A 26,675-nucleotide genomic window follows, 5' to 3' on the forward strand; every position below is an offset into this window, starting at 1 on the left:
ATATTTACTTTATTCGAATAATAATTCATCTTTGACGATCCAGATGTAAATTAATTTTTCACGAAAAAGTCACTAACTATTCTCTGAGTTCAAACGTCACTGTACAAGCATTAATGATTCTTAATGATCATGATATCAAGAAAATAAGTAGGTAAAATGAAAACTGTAATTAATATGATAAAATATTGATAGAAGTTTATACGGACATTTCGGGGTAGAAAAGCTTCTTACCAATAGGTTTTGTAGCTATTTTGGCAAAATAGAATCCATAATTTACGGCAATATGTTGCAGTGAATAGAACCCAGAATCACCATCACACTCCTGGATCAAAAAAGAACTCCTCTGAGTGGACTGAACCTCCCGAAATCCGTCAGAAGTAAGCACATATGTGTGTTGTGATACTAACCATTTTTAGAAGTTTCTCAAAGAGTCAGAAAACGTCTTAATAAAATAATTCGATCTTCAATGTCCCTGAAGAAGACAGTTACAACCGCTTTCTTAGAGAAGAAAATTCAGTTCTGCAGTTTTGCAACTCCAGTGATCAGCAAGATTCTGAAACAATATGATGAAATCTCTTCGGATGGCTCACATGAAAAGTGATGTGGCATCTAAACAATTATATTCCTAGTAAAATTTGAAGTTGACATTTATGGGGAATTTACAGGTCGTATTGGATACATCACTATATTTTACAAAAATAAACAGAGCGGAAAGTGTCTAATTGTTCAATATGTATTAATAAGAAGGTGAGAATAACCAATAATTCTAATCGCTCCTCCGCTCTAAGTAATTTGATAAAAAAATAAAGCCAGCTTAAAAGAAGTTATCCAACTCACTGGTAATACTTTAACGGAGCAACATAACTCCTGAAAAAATCACTCGAATTGTTCTCTCATATATCATTAGTTAAGTCTTGTTATTCGTAGAATAATATATTATTCTTGAATCTCCTGTGATATCATAGCTAACAATTATTGTATATTATTGGGCCGATTCACAAAGGAAATTAGGAAGAAACTTTCCCATAAGCAATGGAAAAAATTCCAAAAACAATGCACCATGTCACAAATCGATAGAGACGTTGGTCAAATTCAATTAAAGTCTCCAGTATTATTTTATAGCTTCTGACCAAGCTAAGAAATATCAATGAAGCAAAAAAAAACTATATTTATAAGTAAATCTAACTTTTGATTCAAAATTTGGTTTTTATTCACGGAACCGGGGGCCTGATTAATAGATATATATATATGCGTTTATATAACATGTTAGGATTTACTAGAATTCTTTAATATTTGTTGTATCTCCTCTAAAGTTTTGCCTTTTGTTTCGGGAATTATCCAAGAAGCAAGAAAAGCAGATAAAATATTACAACAACCGAAAACAAAGAATGGCGCAAATATACCAATCGAATGAGAAAGATAATAGAATGTGTTATTAGCCGCAAAATATGTTAATGAAAAAAATGTAGTTACAATACACAAACATTTCACTTTAACACTAGTAGAGAATAATTCGCCTAGCATCAAAGTAGGTACTAAACCCGTTCCACATGAAGCTGCAACTATATACACAATCATACATAACAATGGAATGAACTCTACTACAGTAAGATCTCGTTGGTTATCATATTGTTTCATGGCGAAGTAGATACCTATTCCAAATAAGGGTATAGTACATAAACTGAGGGAAATTATGTAAGAAAGTCGTCTTCCCATTTTATCTGAGAAATAACAAGCTACTAAGTAACACACAAATGTTAAACCAGTATAAAGTATGGAAGACATTTTCGTATTAATAGTATTTCCAACATTTTCGAAAATATATTGAGCATATACTGTAAACGTTATCAAACCGCAAAAGTTTTGCGACACTCTTAAGAATACTCCAGCAAAGCATGCTTTTCTGTTACTTCTAATCATTACAACATCCTTCCAAGTTCTCGGTTCTGACATCTGTCTTTTAACACCCGATTTAATTTTTGAAAATTCAGATTCAACGTCCTCTGTACCTCTTAATTTTTTCAACGAATCTAAAGTAGCAATATCATCACCCCGCATAGCATAAAAATATGGCGATTCGGGTATGAAGAAACTCATTATCAAAAATATCACAGGAAATACTAAACAAATTAAAGCAGTAGCGTGAATACTACAGTAAGCACCTATAGTATTAATTAAAAATAGTCCTAAATACAACGCACATATGAGTCCATTTCCCCAGATCCCTCTTACTTTGGGAGTCGAAATTTCACCAATATACATCGGCAGAGCGTTATACATAAACGTATCTCCTACACTTCCGATGGCTCGTGCAGTATAAAGTGCATTCAAATCAGTGCAAAACGCTTTGATTATCCACGTTATAGCATGAGGAATGGCTGATAACATCAACGTCCATTTTCTTCCCAATATATCACAAAGCTGCGATGCAATAGGTGATAGTAATATTGGTCCAATGGCATTTAAGAAACTAAAATAAGAGGCTTCTGCTTCCGTGATGTTATAGTGTTTCTTGTCGTTAATAATTTTTGGTATTGATGGAGACGGCCATGCTATTAATAGTCCAGTGCTTAGAGCTGGAATACAACCTGAAATACGATTTCAGTAGAATATATTACATAAAGAATGTCGGTAAATGAAAAAGATGAACCACACGTTGAAACACTTCCACAAACATAAAAATTTTATAATCTATAATTCTATACACTAAAAATCTCACGTTTCGCGTAAGAGTGCTCTCGCAATCTTATTATGTTTTCTATCTATATAAAATACGCAAATTGAATCAGGTAAAAATTTCTATTTTAATGAACAATAACATAGTACCTAATCTAACAAGATAAATAGGGGAAAAAACACAAATCGATCAAAGATACGTGCAAAAATATGGAATCATTTCAAATTTTGATTTCATCGAACAAAATTTATTATTGCATGTTACAAGGGCCGTTGTTCTGAAATTTTTAGTGTGTCTGTTATTTTTGATTTGTCACCTTTTGAGGAATAAATTTTGTAACTATTTTCAAATTTTTTAAGCTGGTTTTCTTCAATGCTTCACTCCACTTTTGTAGCGTCAATACTTTCTAACTTATGCTGAGGATCCAAAATTGAGACTATATTTCAACAATTTGTTCTTTGAAAATGCTTTAGAATGTTATGTCGGACGCCTGAAACCTCATAATTAGCTGTTTATCCACTTGTTTTCGGTCCCATTCAACAACTTAACTTTCTACTTTCTCAATTAACAGATCTATTGATACAATAACCATTGGAAACGTAGCATATTTTCCCACTCTAGTTTTTTCGTTAGTTTCGTTAGTTTTGTCACTAATTTATTGACTGGAATTCATCGTTTTAGATACATCTAAAACAGGGATAAGATTAGTTGCGTCACCTTTGCCTAAATCTTGATAAAATTCCTCATAGCCTTCGATTTTATAAAAAGAAAACTTATTTTGCAAATTGCGTTAGCGTTCTTATCAATGTATACAAAAGGATTCTATACGTCATTTTTGCCAATATTTTGATCATCAGGATCATCACCTAGAGTGGCAGTCTTTTACATTCTTTTGTGGTATAAGGGTCTAAAGCTCTATCTAACCTATGTCCATAACCAAAATTATATTATGTTCATTTGCAATTTTAAAATGAATATTAAAGAGAGCACGTAATCACCTAATTTATTTGGTTTATTCAAGGCAATAATTCTAGTATATTAGTACACATAGCAATATCTCGGATAGCTCAAAAAGGTATACATTACGTATTGTAAACATAGGCTGCTTATGCGGCTTTAAAACATATGTTTCAATAACATTTGCGTTAATTAGAATAATTGATCAATATTTGCCATATTTTCATACTTCGAGACTTCTTCAGCAAGGAAAATTGAAATTATTGTCTCGAGAGCGAGACGAGACGAAACTCTCGCAAACGTGAATATCGGGAACATCCTAATAATAGCATTTATTACTAAAAATTAAGCTTTAAAAAGGTCTGATTAGCTGACTATTCCATATGAAGTGAGAGTGCTGATATCTTTACTACTCCGCTGACTCACTTATAAATCAAAATAATCATATACTATCACGTCAAGTTATAATCTGTTATGAATAGAGTCACGCAGTCCGAACCCGTCTCTACATTAGGAGCACGAATTCAAAAGAGTGAAATATCAATATCACAATGGATAGTGTAAAGCAACGTGCGGTGATTGAATACGTTTAAAAGAGTTTACGGGAATCACAAAATAACATAGTGAATAAGTGGAGTCGGATGTTTCTAAATACAACAAAGTACAACTACTAGAGAAAATACTACTAATGATATAACGAGAAAAAAAATATATAAATCTACATATCTACCTTTGGTTTACTAAAAAATTGAATTCATCTTTTATATTCGTGATTCATAAAATAATTCTAATCATATAATAAACAGAATTACATAAAACATAATTGCGTATATTTTTAAAAAAGTACATTTCGTTATTGACTCTTGCCGAAGCAGTTAACCAAAACACTATGAGCGGACCAGTACCTTCAATATTGAATATATGAACACGTGTCTGCACTTTTATTTTGAAAAAAATGTTAATTACTAGAAGATTTGGATTTTTAGCAAAAATCGACAACACTTGACACTCAGACATGAGAAAGCTTCATTGCTATAATTAAATAACTCAATTCACCAACTTGCTTTTTGAAAACAATTTATTTAGCAAACTTAGGCTTTAATAATTTAAAGTTACAAATGGTTACACCAATATGACTAGCGTACTAGACGTAGAAGTATTAGTTTTACAGACTTTTTTATATATTAGTTCTTATCTTATACCATAATAATTATAAAATTTGATAAATATATTTATGGTTCATTACTGTCACATTAATTATAATTAAATAATGAATAATTGAATACGATACCTTAATGGGGTTGAAGTGAAATCTATAAAACTGACAGAGAGAGACTAAACACGGACAATTTATAGCAACAATCACTTAACGAGGTTAGAGTTCATAATAATAAATAAGTAATTAATGATGATGCGCCGCTGTGAAGAGGGTTGTTTTGGATAACTTAACTCTATGATTGTTTTCTTTTAAAAAGAAAATAAACATATAAAATATATTAATTTTCAAATGTAAAAAGCTCAATACCAGGATTCAAGAGAATGTATTCGAGCGAAAAATTCATTTTCACGTGAAAATTATAGTACTCAGATTAACTAATTAATGTGTAGTGAGCTCTATTAATTGAAATAGAATATAAGGAATAAAAAATTCATGAACTTAAAGTGATTCAAGTTTGGAAAGAATTTGAGGTATTGAAGTACCTTAAAATAAAAAAATAAAAAATAAAACAACTAACGAAGAAAATATGAATGTGAAAATACACAGTATATGAATCCATATTCACAATTATGAGTAATTATTAGAGACAAGATGAATAAAAATTCAGCAGCAAAAATGAAAAAAAAACGTTGTTCCATAATTATGAAATAAAACTTTTTTGCAGTAAACTGTAGTCCAGATTCCCAATAATTTATCGACTTACTTGTTATTATTGCCAAAATTTGTGGTAAATCTTGAATATCAATTAACTTAGAGAAAACAGACTTGCTATTGAACATATTTATAATATCGTATACTATGAAAAGTACTCTGTTTTCTATCAAGTTTAACGTCTGTCAACGGAAAATACCACTAGAGATTAATAGAAGCACTTGTTTGTTTATGATTTTTATATTAATGAAACTTGTGAACTGAAGCTTTTCGTTGAAGTATAACTATCAACTGATGCATGACACACCTGATTCCTGATATACCACCGATTCGTGGCATAAATTGTGTCCCTCAAAAATAACACGAAACGATTAATCGCTTTCAAAAACTAATTAAGTAATTGCTTCATATTTTAATATGATTGATAAAACATCCACTTTACGGATTTTTTGTTAGGGGAACTGAAAATATCTTGTAACGCAATCTAAATTGTCCTAACACTCTAAAATATATGAAGCACGTACATAGTATAGAGTTGAAATCTTCGTACCCTTACTTTGGAAAATTATGATAACCCGTTTTAAAGGTAAGTTCGAAAGCACAAGATGGAACGCGTAAATCTAAATTTCCATCATATTATTTTTCTTCTAAAATTGCAGCAATTTTCATACGATTTCTTTCTCTTTTCTATTTCTCTACCGTGCAAATCTTTTTTGTCGGTCTATTGTTCTCCAAAGGTATCCAAACCATCTAAGCTATTTGTTTTTAATTGTTTTAATCACAGGTTCTACATTCAACTCCTCTCTCATCGTTTCGTTTGTTATTCGATCTTTTCTCGTTACACCTTTGATTCTACGAAAGTACTTCATTTCAGCTGATTGCATTTTGCTCTTGAGTAAGTTTATATAAGGTCAGGTCAGAATATTGATTTATACACGTTCATTTTGGTGTTTTTTTGTTATTTACCTACTTTCCAGAAGTTTCTGTTCAGCGCATAATAAAGTTCGTAAAAACGGGGGCTGATAAGGCCTTCATGGGACCCGAACCCTTCTGGAGTATCAACTACAGGACAATAAAAAAAACACTGGAAAAGAAAGTCGATAGGAGCAAAAACAGTTATTGGGACAACCTACAGGCACTGAGACAGGTAAAGACTCTTCTGGAAAAATATAACCAGAATAGATCTGCTGAATGTATCAACCTAAGTAAGAACAATCTACGAATACTAACAGGAGTTAGCGTGAAGACGCTAGACCTAGCAAATAATGCGGCGTGCAGATTTTGTTGTGAAGAGGACGAAACCTCTATCCACATTCTCTCGAAGTGTGAAACACTAAGGAAATCCAGAGTACTATACCTTGGTGCGTATGAAATAGAAGACGAGGATCTCGGCAATTAAAACCATCCCAAATTCTAGGGTTTTTAAAAGGAGTGGAAGTGATGGATGAGCTGTAAACACTGGGTTCTCTAGTATCACTTCAAGAAAGGGAGACATAAGAGATTAAGAGATTTGTTGGGTCGCAGTGTTTACGAGACCCCACAGACCACAGTCTCATACTGTGTATTCATTTTTTTCCTAAATTTTGAGTCCTACTTTGAGGCCCTATTATTCCTCAGAGATTCAATTTGACATAGAGGTGTATTGCCGCTAATCATCATACTATACAATATAGACCACCCTATACGTCTGTCTCTACTCTCTATATATTCTTATGCGGATCACCCAGTTTGTTTTATTTCATTGCCTAGTAATATTTCCTATTATCAAAAATAGATAAGGGAATAGTGATATTGAAATAAAGTCCAGATTCAATTGGAACTCTTGGATGTTGTAAAAATGGTACAATATTTGAAATGTCTTGTGAACTGCTGAGAAATAAACTCCAAGGAATGTTCAATAGTGTTTCTAGAAATGAGTTTTTCTACTACACTGTACCTACTTTATGATTGTATTCATAACTAAAATACTTTTCAAAGTCCTTCGAGCTCAGTAACAAGATTTCCTTAACTTCTGTAAAAAATCCAGCGTTTGATCGTTTTTTATAAATATTTATATTCCATATAATCAGTCATTGTTATTTAAATAAATAGTTGAACGTGTTAATGATATCATTCTATCACAAATTACGGCTTAGAAGTGTGTTTATTAATAATTTTGACATGAAAAAATTATATTAATGATATAATAGACGCCACTAAGTAAGAAATTATATTTAAACTTTATATAAATAAAAAGGATGTCAGTTATGAAACAATATAGGTTTTAGTTGAATTGTTATATATATGTTCATCAACCGTAGCTTCTAAAGTAGGCCCAAGTATGCTAACGAGCTTTTTCACGTAAACAAATAATATGGAATGAAGTTTCTTATCCAATGAATACATCATCTCTGTTCCTGTTAAAAATAATGATTGCTTTATGTTATTATGTCACCTAATTATTATTTTTTAAAATGAAATCATTTCAATTCAAATGCAGCTAAGGAAACCAAACGGAACTAAAAGGTTTTATTTCAATAACTTTTCTAATTGAATAGTTATTTCAGATATGCAAATTCATTTTTTTAGAACTGATTTGCGGAAAAAAGCACTTCATAATTGAGAGAAACATTTCACCAATCTGTTTATAGTGAAGGTTTTCTTCAAATATAAAAACGATATTAAATAAATACTAGAGCAACAGATACTTCACACAAATAGCCTTGTTCTCAAGCGTGACTTGTAAAAAGCTGATGAAGCTAATTAAAAGAATTGTTTGATTGCCAAAACCATTTAGTGGAACTACTTTTCATCTATATATACTAAGCCAATACATGTTTTATAACATTCATCCACGTTCATATAAATATTGAATTACCAGTGGATATTCGTTAGAAAATTCTATTTTTAACAATCGATAATAATATTTTAAATTATTCAATTTTATTAAATACACTAAACAGCAAAATTAACGAATAACTTTGCGTAAAACTTTTGTTAAAAGAGATTTTTTACCAATGATATCGAATATTTTTCTATAGAAGTTCTTTTGTTTACTTGATTGTTAGCGAAATCTCGCTACAGATTTTGGATTTGAATTTTGAGATAAAATCACTGCGTAAACGGTAAGCTACTTTTTTTACTTCTCATAACCGGGTGTCCCAATAAGAATGGCTCTCGGCCATATCTCAGGAACGGTTTATAGTACAGCTTCGGGAAAAAAATTTATAACAAAAGTGTCCTCGAGAAAACCTGGAAATTATAAAATGAATAATTTACAAATTTTGCCTAATTAAGATGCATTTAAACTATGATTATCGTATTCTTCGAGAAATTCAGCGTATATTTGATTTTATAAGTTTTAGTCTATCTCTTCAAATAAGAGGTGGGGGAAAGCAGGAACTTTATTATGAAAAAACGCCAGTTCTACTCAACCTATCTATGCAAACTTAATCTTTTTGAAGAGAGCTCCTTTCTAGCAATGTAAGAGTTATAATTTCGAAACAACCTAATGAGTAACGTATACGCTAGAGGGCGCTATTTATTTATTTATTTAAATCTGGCTATGGAAAAATGTTGCATAGAAACATCCAGTTTTAATTGAGGAATATAAAAGTAGACCAAATTAGCAACAGAATAGCGAAAACCGCACGGCGATATCTATTTCGTATTACGAGATATCCTAAGAAATGTGTAAATTTTAAGAATTTTCCTTTAAACATAAATTACTCCGGGTTGGCTTAACGGATTTTAACATTTTTTGACTCCTCAAAATTGTTTTTCCTTGTTCTATTAATAATAGTTTCAATTATTATGTCTATATTACTTATGCTGTCACCGGGAAACTGCGTTATGGAAGTTAAAATGGAAATATAACTTAACAAATATTTTTTGAAGAATAAGATAATCATAGTTTAAATACATCTTTATTAGGCAAAATTTGTAAATTATTCATTTTATAATTTTTGGTATTTAATTATGCCCTCTGGCGGTGGACCTACAACTCTGTAAATAATTTCCAGGTTTTTCTCGAAGTCACTTTTGTTATAAATTTTTTGTTCCCGAAGCTGTACTATAAACCGTTCCTGAGATTTGGCCGAGAGCCATTCTTATTGGGACACCCGGTACAAAAAATTCGTTTTTATATAAGATGATGAGATTTGTTGCATCTACTTTGCCTCTTCAATATTTTATCAAGCTCATGAACGAACATTTGCTAGAGATCATTTTAAAGAGAAAGACCACCACCAATCAATTGTAATGTTCTCACAAAAGGCCACGATTTGACTAATTACCAATGTTCTAAGTACCTCAGTATACAAAAGTCTGAACATTAATATAAACACTGATTAATGGTGATCATCGAAAGAGGCCATCGTAATGCTTACAAATACATCGTTGATATATTAAAACTAGAAATTCAAAATTGTATGAAACAAGAAATCTTCAGTTGGGACAAGTTTACCAATTTGGCTTTCGGTATGTGAAATTTCTCTGACTAACCCATCCTTAGTTTCCCTCACTTTTCACATTCTTATGGAATAAAATCTAGAAGATGTGCGCAGGTTTATCCACTACATTTTTCGATATTTGCTTTCTTCACTTAGGGTACATAACTGTAGTGGATGAAGCTAGAATGCTGGAATCATCAAAAGTTAAATTTTTCAAGCCACGGCTTCTCTGCTGGTCCCGCGACATACTCCCACATCCATAACAGACTCATTTAACAACTTACTAAAGGTCTGTTATTTTGTATCAGTATCAGTATCAGTAAAAAGCGGAAGTAGTTGCCAATCTTGACTATTTAAATAAAATGCAACTTCATAGGGAAAATCAATATGTCTTAAGTGATTTGGATCTTGTGAGAGGTAATTTGTTAAATAGTATTATCCATAGTTTCACAATATTGTAGTCGTCAATCTGGATCACCATTTATCAATTCGTGCGCCATTTTCACTTTATACATTGACGGGATCAAGTAGATTTCATCTTTGTCCAAAATAACGTAGTCTCTCCCCTTAATATCCGCAGCGAATATTCATAAATTATTGAATCTCAATTTCCCACTGAAAAAGCATATCAAGAATCTGTACAAACAAAGGAAGAAAGAATAATAGATAGTAATAAAGTTTTGCAAAATGTATCTAGAGAAGACTTGACTTCCCATTATCACATTACTTCCTGAAAATGATTAAAAACAATTAATTAAATTTTGGTCAATATATAAGTAGTACGATTTTATTTAATTGTTATTTTGATTTTAGTGAAAGAATAGTATATTATATCAAAGCCATATTTGTTTTTTTTTAATGACAAAATATGCAGTTTTGATTTTGTTAGATATGCTTTTATTAATTGTCCAAAATGATATTTATGTACTTGTATTGCTCTCTAATTCACAGATTCACTTATATGTTGTTAATCTAGTTAAATAATTCGAATTAAAATATTACCGGTAACATTCATAAAGAATTTCGTTATAATTTGCTTCAATATCGTTAATTAACTCAATTCGATAAGTTGCTTCACCAGTATTGTGATGTAATATATCATTTTCCCCATTCAAACTGACAAAATAATGTGGAATATTACAGTACAGTATGAAACAAAATAGTTGTTTGACCATACCGACATAATTAAACAAAAAAAAACTATTACATTCATGAAATGGAAAGTGGCCGAAACATTTCAAGACGAACCAGAAATAAATAATTTAATCGGACCATATTTGTACTCAAATTAAAATATTTTCTCTTTATAATCCTTTTTAGAGTCGTTTCAATTGTGAAGAGTGCTTAAGAACCGTTATATTGGAGCAGACTTTGTTCTGAAAATACAAGGTGTATCTATAAAAAACAACAGAATAAAAAATTGACACTAACACCACAATTTATTTGACATTTATATGATAGAATCAAAGTGGTATACGATTCGGACTGACAAGAGTAAAAAAGTGATAAAATTATTATGAAGACTCTCATGGATTCGCGCACTACATATTATTGGATTCGACCAAGCCAAGAAAATATTGTGACAACCAGTAGCAATGGAATATTATATATTGATAATTTTTTGACGTTCTTATATTAATTACCATCACATTTGACTATGTTAGACCGCACTAAATCCATTAGTTGATTCTATATATTTCTATTGATATTAACAAAAATGAAAATAGAACTACATTTTAATTAGTGGCGAAAAATTAACCTCAGCAGTTTGATACTGTAGATGTCGAATGTAAAACGTAGGAAGAAACGTTGGTGAACTCATTTTTTAAGCATATCTAAAAAATAAATGAAATGTATCGAGTTCGTCATCTTTGTGGAGTAAGTTAAGATGAGATCCAGTGTGGTGGTTGAAAATGGAATTGATATTAGCAAATTCAAGGATAATAGCATCCTCAAAGAAAATAATAATGAGTATAAACCAAAAAATCGGAAAATTTGCTACTAGGTTCGGAACATATCGACATAAATAGTTGTGCGGACCCGACAGTCGTTGTCCTTTCATGCGATTAGAATATTAAACAAAGTATGAAATGAAAGAAAATCATTATTCTTTATTATGAAATAATATCTATTTTTCTAAAAACAATTCTTTCTAATCAATAATGTTTGTTTAATTTTATGTTAATGCGAGTTGAGGAACAATAATAAACTTGACATTTTTCTCATCCGAGAATACACCAAATGGAAAATTTAAATGTCGTAATAATGAAACAAAAGTAATAAAATACAATAAAATCAAAATGTCAATATACCAGTATTCAAAATCAACTGCATTTAGTGGTAGTACTATAGATAAATAATTCAAAAAACGATCCACTCGTATGCATTCCAAAATGGAACACCCCCTACCGTCATAGTTTGAGAATATTCCATCCCCCCACTTGAATGCATACCCAAAACAAAACAAAAATTTATTCAAATAGGTTATACACACGTACAATCCAATTATATATATATATATATATATATATATATATATATATATATATATATATATATATATATATATATATATATATATATAAGATGTAGAAGAAGTACAAACTGTCTTTATCTACTCCATCAATTTATATATTAATTATTCAACTACTTTTTATCAATTAATAGATCTATAAAAAACAACATAAATTATGATAACTTACTAGTATAAATCTGGAGATTCATGGGATTTTTTATGTACAAACCAATTGTCTTAAAAACAGTACTCTATTACTGTTCTAGGGGGAGTTTTTATATTAAGTTAATACCTAATTATTATGAATTTTATACTAAAAAAGATTAATTCAGATGGAGTATTATGTTCTACACTTCCAGAAATAGAACAAATAAGTAGTGAATGTCAATATACATATGCATTTTTAATCTCAAATTAGAGAAACAGCTAAAACGTGGAACAACCACTCAATAATTCATCATCTTAAATATCCGTTTTGTGATTACTGTTGTGTGTTGTGTGTTTTTCAATAATTTTATCAGAATATACTTTATTTTGGTATTATGTTATAAAGACCTCAGAATTTTATTAAAGTTGAATGATTTGTGACATGTCGTCATAATATCTCTGTAAGGGTACTTACAAGATGAAGTGCAACATTCAGCAGATTTATTATAATTTATCATGGTAGGACACAATCCACTTTTGTCACATCGGAGAACATTGAGTTCTTGAAACATTCCAAATGGTCATTTCTATCTAGCACAAAAAAATACAATATAATAAAGTGAACCTACTCTTCCAACAAAAATGTAAACTTACGAAAACTATAGTCATGTCTTTTCAACAATTCTATAATGTACTCAAAAAGTAGAGTGGAACATTCAAGAAAACATTTTATCATAGTGCGACACGTTCTACAATTGTGTTGAAAACATGTTAAAAAATTGTAATTGATACATTGCATATGGTCCTTTCCAGATAAATAATAATAACATAGCCAACCTATCCTATATTGAAATTTTAAACCGTGATCATCGTGAATTGATCTACAAAAAGTTTATTGCAAAAAAAACTGCTAAAATAAATGGTAAGTAGCACACCATGAAAAACTCAGAATAAGTACAGAGGCAATGTGCTTCGATAGTTGCAATTGTAAAAATAATTAGTATAATAAAAACTTCAAGAAAGTGCTGCAAAAATATAAACCTCAATAATTTCAAATTTATCTATGTGTATAAGCTCGATTGAATGTGAATAAAGTAAATCATTATCGCTAATGAACACGAAGTTGATGCAATAATAGGAAAAAGGTGTCAATAAAACAAATTATTTGTTTAAAATTAATTTTCATGAATCATAATAAGGATTATTATAGAAAATGACCTAATCTATTAATCAATCTCTACAAACTGTACAAAACAATAGAAACGGCAAAATTATAATTAAGTATAATTATTTTCAACCTATGAAGTGATAGTTACAATATTCTATTGAAACAATGAATAAATATAATCATACTGCTTGAGTTGTTCAGTAAATTGAATCGATAAAAAAAATATTTTTGGAAAAAAACTATTTATTGTAGGCGTAGTTAATATTAATACACCATAATTAAATACTGAAATATCCTTTCCCTGGAGGATATAAATTTTTCATGGTAAAGTATAGTCTTATACTTTTTTCAAAGGTCAATAGTGGGTTCATTGGTATTTTTTAAGCAATAATCTAATAAGATAATTATATATTGATTCGTGTTTTATCAAAATTACAAGAGTTTCCATATTTTCTATAAAATATGCAAGAAAACGATTGTAATTTGTAAAACTGAATGCAATTTATCAATTCATTCGATTATTTTCTGATTTGTATGAGAACACAAATCAAAAAAACATTAAAATTTCTCATTAAACAGCAAATTGAAGTTGAATATACGATTACTTTATATAATAATATTTTACAAAGAAATTGTTTATATAGTGAGTGGTATAGTTCTTCCTATGCTATAAATTTATTATTCTCATAAATACTTTTAATAATATGTATATCTTAAGCAAGAGCTAATTCGTTAAATTATACTCCGTTATTTAGACAGATGCACTTAATCGTAGTTCTACTTGGAACTTGGTAAAATCGTTATTATACCTTGTTAACTGGTTACAACTCAATATTTAATTATAAAACGTAATAAGACGAGTAAGTGGTACCTGCATGTGAGGGAGTTTGGTTTAAACAAGGTACCAGACGTGAGCTGAGCCCTTTTTATACCCGATTATTGCCATCCGTTTATTCAGTTTTTTATGTTTCAAATCACATACTCACAAAACTTGACGAAATGTTTCTAAACTGGTATAATTGTATTCTGGATAATTTGCTAGCTTTTGTTGTATTACTTCTAATGTAGCAACCCTATTCGCCTTATATAATCTATAAATTGTCCTATGAATAAAATCTTGAGTGGCTTTGTCTGTTGTTAGTTTTTTACATGTTTTTCGGTTCTGAGAATGATCCACAGCAACCCCATTCGTGACTATTCGATAAAATAAAATTTATTTACTTTAGTTAATTCAGCAATTCCTATTATGATTGCTAAATATTTTCCTTTTTTATTATTAAATTCATACCTGTCTTTATTCTCACTACACTGTGCAATTTTACTGTCTAAAAAACGGTTTTTCAGATAGAATTTTAAACGGAGAGTAAACATTATTTTTCATTTCTTAATTTAGTACGAGTGCCGTGCGTATTTATGAAATATGTATTGCTTGTTCCTCACATAACTGTCTTCTGCAATTGATATTGGAAGAACTATATCAGTGACAGCTTATTTGGGCATGAGACTCTTGAGCTTTAGGGCTGGTAATTGTCCCACATTTTTCTATCAAAAGCATTCGGTGATTTTCATCCATATAAATAAAATCAGAAGTTGTGTGTTCAGTTGCTTCGATTAGCTATATCTCTCCAACACCTTTGTTTGCAAGTTTTGTTACAGCAGTTACTCACAAGCTATTATTCTTTAATTTGTTTGATTAGCACATTTTCCACATAAAAATGCACTATTACTAGCGTTTTATCCGTCTTTCTTTCTGTAGCAGCGATATCTCTTCACAGGAAGCATGTAGCCAGCTCGGGTTTTTTGCCTGTAATTCCTGTAGATATGCAGAAAAGAAAAAAAATTGGGCATGATTAAGAAAAATTTAATTAAAAGAATCAAAATATGATAGGTGAAATATTACTTTACATTGATACTTGCAAAATTATATTGATTAATAAATCACCACAACATCAATATCAAAAGAAATCTGTTTCAACCACAATAATTATTTTTCTTTTTTTCAGTTGTTTTTTCTCAAAGGTAATTGAAATAAAGGTTCCAACAGGTCGAGACGTCAAATTTTTCATGGAAATTTTTGTTAATATTTACTGATTGCTTGATATGATTATCATGTTCTAATCTAAACAAACTTTTTCAGATTAGTTTCTAATCACTTGACACAATAAATTCAAATTGAAAGTAAATCATATGGGGTTATGGGTGCCAGCTCTGAAATAGATTGCATGAAAGGTATCAAACCGTCGAAAGATCCTGAAGATCGGCCGACGTGGAAGAATCGTGTTGGAGTTGTAACAGAAATTAACAAATTCATTCCCTGATTCTTTGGTGTAGTGCTTTATGTCAGATAGTTTAAAATTTAATGTGAAAATTCGGTAGATACGAGTTGATGATGGTCATAAATTATCAGAAAAATAGATCAACAATTAACTTAAATAAATAACTTAAGGTGTAATCTGACGAGGCACGGGTTAATTGGTTAGGGTTTTTTGTGATAATAAATTAGTAATAAGCTTTTGCACTATTTCTTTTTTAAACCACTATTTTCGCCCCGCTGGCTTACTAAACGTTATATATTTGTGAAAGCAGTTTTTCCAACATGATATTCATAAAGTCACTTAATGAATTAATATTAATGCATTGATTAGTGGAAACTACCATCGTTGAAGTTCCTATTTTTTTGTGATTCAATAGTTCTTCGATGAATTGTTGTCCTTAAAACATTTTCTTGAACTACCTATGAGGTACTTGGAAAATCCTAGACTATAACATTTTTAAGCTTTGTTTTATCTATAAAATAATATTCACGTGTCTATACTTAACCGGATAACAATTAATAATTATTTATGAATATATAAAAGTAGTTTATAAATATAAGAATAAACCACCTTGCAATGCCGTTTCAATGAGCTAATAAAAATAAGGAAAATTCAAATTAGTATCAATAGGCGTTCACCTTGCTGCAGTTGAAGTTGATTAAACAAAATGTTTATTTATACTTTCACATAGTGAAACAAGAATATCTACACAAAATTGCTACATACAAGTGTTTGTCACGATTAGCATGATTGTTCCACGACAACATTAGTAAAAAATCGTGAGAAATAACGGTTCATTAGTAAACAGGAAATCGATCAGTTGTTATATCTTATGAGATACGCTAACTAGACATGAATACATACCCATATTATACAGGGTTAGTTTGTAGTATTGGTTGGGTTTGCAATGAAAACGAGAACTGATAGTTGTATGAAATATTCTGGAAAATAGTACGGCATATGGAAGATCCATACAAAAATAGTTTCACAAATTTATCTAAAAATTGATATTCATTACAAAACAATTTGAACGCTTTTTTAACTCAATAAATTGATAAAATTTTTAAAATCCTGTGGACTTAACCCGTGAAAAGGAAACAAATGTCATATAACAAGTGCAAAAACAAAAATAGCTTAAATACTTGATCATTAAGATAAGATTAAGATAATTTCCAAGTATTTATTTATATTAGGGAGTCGGGCGGGTACAGCTGCGGCTGCATTATTAGCTATCGTCGCCATTTGTCTGGTGAACCGGTTCACCAGGTTAAGGTATATATAAGATCTTCGTTGCTAGCAGCCGGAGGAGCGTATAGGGCAGTTTTCTCTTGGGCCTTGAGCCGAAGGACGACATATTGAGGAGACAGGGGGTTAGAAAGGTTTCTTTGGCAGCGAAGTTGTTTGATTCGATGGTACCAATCCCCTGGCAGGCTAGGAGGTCATGTATACGGCTTGGGATGGAGGTTATGTCTATATTGACATAAGCGATGTTACTGGGGCTGATTCCATACTTTTGCAGTACCTGATAATGGACTGCTGTGCTATAGATGTTTGCTTTATATTCAATTATGGGACTCATGTATGTTTTGTACGTATGAAGTAAGATGAAGGAGTAAGTTCGTCCAAATTTCCTCCAAGCGCCTTGATGAGACAGAGTCGCCTCCGTACTCTGTGTAGAGTATCGTTCAGATCGGCCGCTCAATTGAGAGTGTGAGTGAATTTAACTCTCATATGGACAGCTTCTCTGTGGATTTCGAGCCGAAAAAAAAATTATTTAGTTAGTTATATCGATTTAGTTGTCCCGCACTATATACTTCGATCCCTGCCAACAGAAACATCTGAATTTATCACTAACGAAAAAAGACAGAAGGAAGACTCTAACTTGTATTTCTTGATTACCATAGGAGCACATTTTCACATATCCTAAAATAAAACTCAGTGAGTGGAATAATGGATTATTGTTAGTGATATTAAAATACTCAATAAATATTAATTTTCATTTAAACACTTTCAGTGACGATTGATGGTACAAAAACTTCTGTTTCCAAAATTATAATCATCTTTGTCAAATTTCCATTAATTCTATCGGTTTTCGTGTTGAAATGAGCAGTCTTTCTATGTAAAAAATGTCCTACAAGCAAAATATAAGCCATGATAGTAGTTGATCCTAATAACTTACATATTCCATGCAATTATGAAGAGGGTATTCATTTTTCTTCAAACTCAAGTATTTTAGATCGTTGACTCATATTTCCGTCCAAACTTCATCGCCATCAAAAAGTGAGTGAGAGAAAGCAACAATTTTTTGGTTAAAACCACAAATCAACTCCTTTTTAGCATGAATAATTCTTATACTTTTTTCCGTGTGGATATGTACAAAATCTCATGATATTTTTTAAGTTGAAAATAAGTTCCATACTGCTCAATAATACATAAACCTCAAGAACTAGTCAGCCCAGAGTCTCAATTTACTTGGACTTTACCCACCGTTCTTTGCGCGTTGCGTTGAATTGAATGCAGCGAACTTCTCAAGTTACATCATGCCAGAATATTTTAAGCCACCGGAATTCTAATGCAAGTCATCGAACAAGAGCAAGAGCGAGCACGTTCGTCTCTTTTACATAAACAATAATATTTCAACAAAATTAATCGGAAAGTAAGTAAGCTATTCAATTGCAGTGCCGTAAATAGCCTCTTCTGCGCCCTGTGCGAGCTTCTATAACTGTGCCCTTATTTTTTTAGATATTATACGTACCCTAGCTAGAGCAATGCTATGTACAGGCCTACTTTATTCCATTCAGGGTGATAAACTAAAGCACAAGTACCTTGGTGTTGGTGGATCAATTATCTGATATTTTGGAAAAAAAATCTATTTTTTAAGTACTAGAACTGATGTGAGCTAACAAGCAGACGGCTTAAGATGTTTATATAGATAGTGTGATCAAAATACTAGAGGTTTGTTGTTAAAACTAAATTATGAATTTTAATTATTGTTTTTAGTCATATGTACTTTGATTATATAGAACATTTAAGACAATAAATTTTCTAAAAGACTTGTTTTACTCATCAACAGCAAGCAGCATTTTGGCAAATAGTGCATATTTCATAGATGCAGTTCTTTGTACACTCGAATTAATTTTCCGTTGACGTCTTTTTTATGTAGGAGGCTGTTCTTAAGTAAAAACTATAATATTATCTGAACATAGAATGGTTACTGAACCCTATAACTAGGGCGCTCACCATCTTTTGCTTCATAGGAAAGCCGTCACACAGATATTTGTTCTCAACATCCACTAATAATCCTGACCTGTGCGGCTTTGTGTCCGCATAAACTAGCACCGCTCGACTCCAATAAACACTAAACACAAATACGCGCGTGCGTGTGCTGCTAAAAAAATGAGGGCCATGTTTTGTCTAATTTAACCAACGTTTTTGATGATGATGAATCTGGCATGTAGGTACGTATGTGTTGGAATCGAGCATTAGGGGGGAGCCGGAACTTATCATGAGCAAACAGAAAAAATAATAGTCCTGCCTGGTCTAGCCATTCTTGCACCTCTCAGAGTCTACGCTTTGTGCCTGGGCACCGGTAGCAGTTGTTTATCGAGGCATTACAAAGTGATTAAAAGTTTTCTTTTCGATAAGTTATAGAAAATCATTAATGTTTGAATGGTTTAATTAAAAAAATTTCAGTTCTAAATGTTTTCGATAGCTTTGCAGATCAAAGGTTTTTTGGACTTCTAAATTTTTTGCGGTACCTAATACCTAAATTATATGAGTAGAAACATCATATGAAGAGGAAATATAAAAAATCAATCCAAATGTATCGCATAGTTGTCCCAGAATGGTTGTAAAAACCGCGAAGACTGAGCCTCAAAATATATCAACTTTTATCTTGATACCTAATAACCATCATCATTTGAGCAAGGGAACAAGTAAAAATTATTTACGATTAGGTTATGTCCAAGTGTTTTATAGAAATTTTCAATTGAGTTACTCCATATGTTTGTAATATTAGAATATCTCGTCACAAATGACGATTCAGAGTTCTGCTCTATTCGTCCAAACTTCATTTTTAAAGGGTGGCCATACTTTGCTCCTCGACGTCCTTTTTCTCTCTGTGGAAACACTAGATACTTACCCAAAACCTAGATGTAATTAATAGAGGCACCAACTTCTTGATACTATATGCCATCAGGAGCTAAGAAGAGATTGTTGGGATGTGGATTGTAGATATACACACACAATATCATTTTTGTGCGATATTAAGGTATTACCATACATTAAACAAATCCTGTCTAAACTAAATTGAGAATAAGCAAAATTAAGTTTGTTGGAAGAATATAATAAGCTCTGAATTCGACAACATAACTAGCGAATAGTGAATAGAGAAAAATATGTACAAACATCCAATATATTTATTCAAAAGATTTACATTTTTTATTGCCGAATCTATTGGAATATAAGTTTATGGAGAATGTGGAATCAAAAATAATGTATTTTTTCTCTTCATAATCCCTATGTGTTCCAGTTGTTATTCAACATCTCGATTTATTTAACATCTCTAATACAAATATTTCTGAAAACACCGAAATGTGAACATAACTAACGAAAACATTATATTTATTGATAAATATAATTGATTAATTTGCTCCAAAAAGATTTCAAAAGAGGCAGTAGACAATGGTTTATTTTCATTTCAGTTACAAGTTAAGTTTTGGTACATTTTAGCCAATAATTTTTTCAAATTTCCTTAGATTTTGTGGTTAACTATATCGGCATGAGCTGTTGTTACCACATTTACGAATATACTTTTGTGTAAAGAAATCGATAGATCTAAAAAATTGATGAAGTTTTCGGATCAATGACTTTGTTAATTTAAATCCTATTTAATTATTTCCTTTTTTTTAATTTGTAGATATATAGATAGGTATTTTTTTTAAGTAATTGCAAATTAATAATTTCAAGAGATACTTCTACTTTATTGATTTGTTTTATTGAACCGTATATCCAAGGAAAAAGGTATTTTTATAGAAAATTGTGAAGCAAAAATTATTAGCAATTTATTTTCCCATTGCAATCCAAGATAATCATTTATTATTATGTTTATTAACCAAAATTATCCTTCCAATATAAAGATCAAATTTGATTCATTATATCATTTCATAGAATCCAATTTCTACTCTTAAGAATACCAACATTAATTATACCTTCACAAATGTTATCCAGAACCTATACAAAGATATGAAATCTGCGAAAAAAATCCCAAATAAAGTATCGGACTCCTTTACAGTCAATAGCGACCTGAGACGAAGGTACTAAATCTCCCCAACATTTCTTAAATTATATATTTATCTAACAATTTGGAAGAAGAAATGCAAAGGACAGAAATGGGGATCTATATCGATGATGACACACCCCTCAATTAACAGATGATCAGGTAATATGGGCAAACGACAGAGATGACTAAGAATATATACCATTGCAAACTAAAAGAAGAATACGACAAATGGGTCTGTAGATGACCGTAGAAAATACACCTATGTTTAGGAGAGGAGACAACCAACGTTTAACTAAGAAACAACGAAGTTATAGCAAACAAAAAGTTATAGTTTTGGCAAAAAAGATGATACAGAAATAAAATGTGGAATGGAATGAAATGAGTCATACATTGATATATGTATCGGAAACTTGGAGAGCAACTAAAGCGAAAATATGAGTCACAGAGATAGACGTCTTAAGAAGAACAAATAAAACATGAAGGTTAGATGGTGTGAAAAACAGTTTATTTGGTATGAACTCGTGTAGAGTATGGGAAAGAAAATTGCCACAGAAATAATGAAACGGATCTCACAGGAGAGAGGAATACCACGATTATCATGGATTCATAGCATGGGGTAATTAGGCATTGTCGAAATATTTTGATAAAGATCACAATAGGTCGAAACATCAAAATTTTATCTATTTTAGAACGAAGTTTGAACTAAAGAAGACCTAAAATCAAGACATTTCAGCAACAAAACCCAGGGACTGTAGTATTTTTAAATACTCACCTTTAATTAAACGAGAATTGTGGTGAAATACATTCTACATAAATATTCAATATCATTACGTTCGAAAAACAACCTCTAAAATCTAATTAAAGGTTTCAACTATTTATTTAAAAAAATCAAATTTTGTAGTCAACTTACGTGCATTTATGTCAACTTTCATGTTTTCTCATCGTGCGCTATTTCTGTAACTAATCCAAGATCGTTGAATATTCTCATAAGATTTGCAAATCACTTCAAGATACTCCAGAATAATTTATAAATGCGTAGTCATATTGACAAAGACCAATTTAAAGGGAAATGAAGAATGAACTATCTAGCCTTGTTAAACTGAACCTTAGAATGATTCTTCCTGAAAGGACTATACACCACAATCAAGACTCAGATCTTCAGTTCCATTCCCTTTCCGTCTGTAGTTGCAGTTACTTGTTTTCAGCACAGCGCTGATTTCAATTTTTTATAACCCACGGAACCGTCCTAGTAATAGCTAATGTCCCTAAAACCATGGCTCACGTGAAAACGTCGGCGTTTTTTTATACTATATTCAAGCTCTCACTGTCAGATTTTCCAGTGAATACGACTTTTTAACCAGTCGTTATTACTAAGATTAATAATAATTGCAATAGTTTTAATGAAATGATTCAAACCTTAAGTTCACAATAAAAATTTTGTATTCATCAAATATACAATGAAGAACTGATAAATAAAATAAAACACAACTACTATTTCAAATTATAACTATTAGATTAGATAATGGATCTATCGTAGTATGGAGTATATGTATTTGGAGGACGAGCTTATTGGCCAGTCTTCTTGTAGTAATTAGTACTGGATCTTGTATCCTGGATAGCTATCATGAAGCATTCGGTCTCTGGAAAGAGAGGTTGTTGTAATCTAATACCATCTCAGATTCTGACGAGGTAAAGTTAAGGGGTTAATAATCCTTATCTGTCTTGAATATAAATCGATGTGGTGCTGAAGAAAAGAGTCTACGTAGTTTTTCATTGCCTGCCGAGAGGGTAAGTTTACAAGGTTAATTAAGCCTCTTTCTTCCTCTGTTAGGCGTAATGTTGTTCCATTCCAAAAGAGTACGTTGAAACAGACGTGGCATAGGTGTTGTTGTCTGGAGTAAATTCCCTGCATTTAATTCGAACTTCATGACTGATTTTACTCTTTTGGTGTATCCTGGATTCTAGCTTTTCCTTGCTTGGGGTCAAATAATCTACATTCTAGGTACTTGTAGTTTTTCCCGTCTTCTTTTGCCTATACGATATTCCTGTTGGGTAGTTGTACATTTTCGTTTATGACAATGCCTTTCTCAATATGTAGAATTTTGCAATTAGACAGCCGAAACTTATTATTATTATTAACATCACATAGATTATTACAAACTGAATCATCATCCATGAATAGCAGATACTCGATATGTAAAGTAAAGAAGACTGTGTCATACCCACATCAATTTCGTTAATTTTTTAGCGTACCTTATTTCCTGTTGTCCAGTTTTTATTCCACCTTTTTTAATATAGATTAGTTTAATTGGTGACAAGTTAACTATGTGCAAGCCTAAGGCTGACTTATTCGACATCAAACTGTGATGCTAATGGTATTTCATTCTCTTTAACATCTGTTAGTGTAACCGATAGTTTCTCGTCCTCGTTGACACCCGGTTTCATCTTGGCATGTTATTTAAATATGGACATAACATGAATTTCGATAGACTATACATAATTACACAAAGAAAAACTTATATTCTATGATTAATACAACTTATACTAGAAATTGGATAGCACAGTGAATTATTTAAAACGCCAAGAGAATGACAAGACCTAAGATGAGAAGAAAGTGAAATATAAATATTTGTTCACAAAAAAATTATGCAATGTGCTATATTCACGAGTATAGATGTAATATATCTTTTCAATATCAATTTGAATTTTATTTTTATCTGGAAAATTTGAACTAGTACCTTCGTTTATGCAATTCCCCTTCAACAATGTTATAAATTCTCATTATTAAATTTGAAAATGTTCCAAATTTAACACTATATTGAAGATAATTAATAAGTAGTTCGTTGTGTACAAAAACTTCCTAAGACCATAATTTGGAGTTTTTGACGGCCATTATGACGCTTACCAAGTACAATTTGTAATCAATGTATTCACATGACGATAATAGTCTGTACGGCATCGGCAGTTCTTAAACGGTCATATGTTTTTTTTTCAGTGTATGGTAATTTTGAACCAGAAACTACATTGCTGTGGAATAGTGACAATATAAAGTGGAGGTACTGGGAATAAAACAAAAAACTTGTTTTCAGAAAAAAAATATTATTAACGCGTTTTATAGGGTTATTCTTAAGTAATAACCCAAGACAAATATAATACCGGGTGTTTATAAATTAATATCGATATTGATTGCATTAAAATTACAGCTATAGAAGATAAGTATATATAACTCATACAGTTTTGTTTGTTGTCACAAGTACACATATGCACGCAATATTTCCGTAGCAATCCATTAGACAGTTGCGACTGGTGAACATAAAGCATTTTGCGCTCGGAAAGCTAGTCACGAGTCAGTAATTCCATTCCTGTCTCTTCTAATTGGATGGAAACGCTCACTACCACGTTATTGCAGTATACAGTTGTTACAGGTTCTTAAGAATACATACCTGTACTATGAATTAAGTGCCAACTCTTGATGAACGGAGCTTTAATAGTATACATATTAACGCTAATAATTAGCAGATAACACGTTCAGAAAATTTGAGATCGTTCAAGTGCAACGAGACTCCCCTAGAATTGATCCTATTTGTGCCATATCTCGGCGGAAAGTTAATTGGGTTTTCTTGTTTGATGAACCAACTGTAATTTGTACTTACACTGATACACTACTGGATTGTTCTAATGAGAGAAACTGCATGTCCTCCACGTTAACCAGATTTGACGCAATGTAGTTTGTATCTTCGGGACAATAATAGGACTAAGTCTGCTCCTTAGTGAGATACAAAATATTATAGTCAGTGTGTTCCAGAAAATCTAGAATATTCTTTAACTGAGACATCATACTGGCAAAGGTCAATTTACAGGGAAAAGAATAATAACCTGTCTGGCCCCGTTATACTGAATCCTAATATCAAAGTAATACTATAAAAGGGTACTTAAACAAATTGACAAATGACAAGTCCACGGAATACTAAATATGGAAGGAAACCAAAAGATTGAAACCGAGGATGGTACCTGGGCTAAGAGCAATAAACAAAAAGTAAAGAGATACACAAAAACAACTTGAACAGATAGTATAAGTCAGCTTAGAAATAATCTATACTATAGGAAGCTATAATTAAAGCATATATTGTTAAAACAACCTTCCGAATTGAGCAGTACCTACCTTATGGAAAATAGCAGATGTCCTAATGATTCCCAAACCTGGGAAACCTCCAAAAGTATTATGTTCATGTAGACCAATATTCATCTACTACCAATAATATCAAAGCTGTGGAAAAAATACTAATGAAAAAATAAAAGGTTATACTTAAAGAAATGAAATTAATATGATTTTGGCTTAAAGGAAAGCCATTCCACCATAAACAAAGTAGTCAAGACAATCCATGTCATAGAAAAATCACTAGAAGGAAAGAACTAGTAAATATTCTTAGTCTAACTTTTGGTTTTGACATAATTTGGCATAAGGAGCTGAAATACAAATTGAACAAACCCTTGCCTGAACCGTTGGAGTCGTGTATATAAGAAAGTGCGTTCAGAATAATATACAAAGGTGCTTACTTAAACTTAAAGGATATCAACGCGGGTGTACTACAAAGTAGTGTAATATAGAAAACTATACTAAGGTAGAGGCAAATATGGCCCACCATAATATATTTGTTTTTTTTTATTATGGTGCTTGGTCGGACAATTTTTATCAATATAATATATCAGTATGTAGATAATATATAAGATTTATTTATTTAATTATTTATTTTATTTAAGATGGGTTTACAAAATATTAAACTAGTTCTAATTCATAACAAAAAGGAAAATATAACACATTCCTCGTACTACCAAGTAAAACATTCGCATATCAAGTTGGTCTTCTGTTTCACAAGCTGCATATATAACCATGACTCCTGTTAGCTTGATAACACGTGGACTGTGGGATCGAAATTCGTTGTTTAGAAGTTGACGGAACTGAAAGTTTCGAAGTTGGATATTCCCTAGCTGTTTAGCCATGTCTCTCCGTGAAAAGGGTTTTTGTTACTTGCTGCGCTTTATAATTTAACGCCTTTCGCTAACTCTAGTCTCTCTAACATTCTTTCCTTCGGTAGGATTCGGAAGTATTTCCTGAAAAGACTTCTGCTTCTTCTAATTAAAGTCACTAGTGAGACATTTTCATCGTCTGAACTCGGAAGACTTTCATTTATTTCATGGGGCAAGGGTCTTTGTGTTACTAAATAAGGTGCGAATGCGGCATCAGGTATAGCGTCAGGATTTAGAGGGAAGAATCCTGTAGCTCTAAATCCGCTCACAATATTTTCCGGCGTCAT

At 31.3% G+C, this 26,675-nt stretch overlaps 2 protein-coding genes across 2 annotated transcripts in view; both read right to left on the reverse strand.

Moving 5' to 3' along the window:
* Window positions 1–26,675, reverse strand: part of LOC130441452 (angiopoietin-2) — a 188,472-nt gene that overhangs the window by 72,531 nt on the left and 89,266 nt on the right. The window lies entirely within an intron of this gene.
* LOC130441750 (facilitated trehalose transporter Tret1-like) lies at window positions 1,267–24,858 on the reverse strand. The gene is made up of 2 exons (XM_056775535.1): window positions 24,804–24,858; window positions 1,267–2,588 (listed from the first exon to the last, which is right to left on the reverse strand). The coding sequence occupies exons 1-2, from the start codon at window positions 24,856–24,858 to the stop codon at window positions 1,267–1,269; spliced, it is 1,377 nt and encodes a 458-aa protein (XP_056631513.1).

The sequence above is a fragment of the Diorhabda sublineata genome, chromosome 3 (genome assembly GCF_026230105.1).
Source record: "Diorhabda sublineata isolate icDioSubl1.1 chromosome 3, icDioSubl1.1, whole genome shotgun sequence".
NCBI classification, from domain to species: domain Eukaryota; kingdom Metazoa; phylum Arthropoda; class Insecta; order Coleoptera; family Chrysomelidae; genus Diorhabda; species Diorhabda sublineata.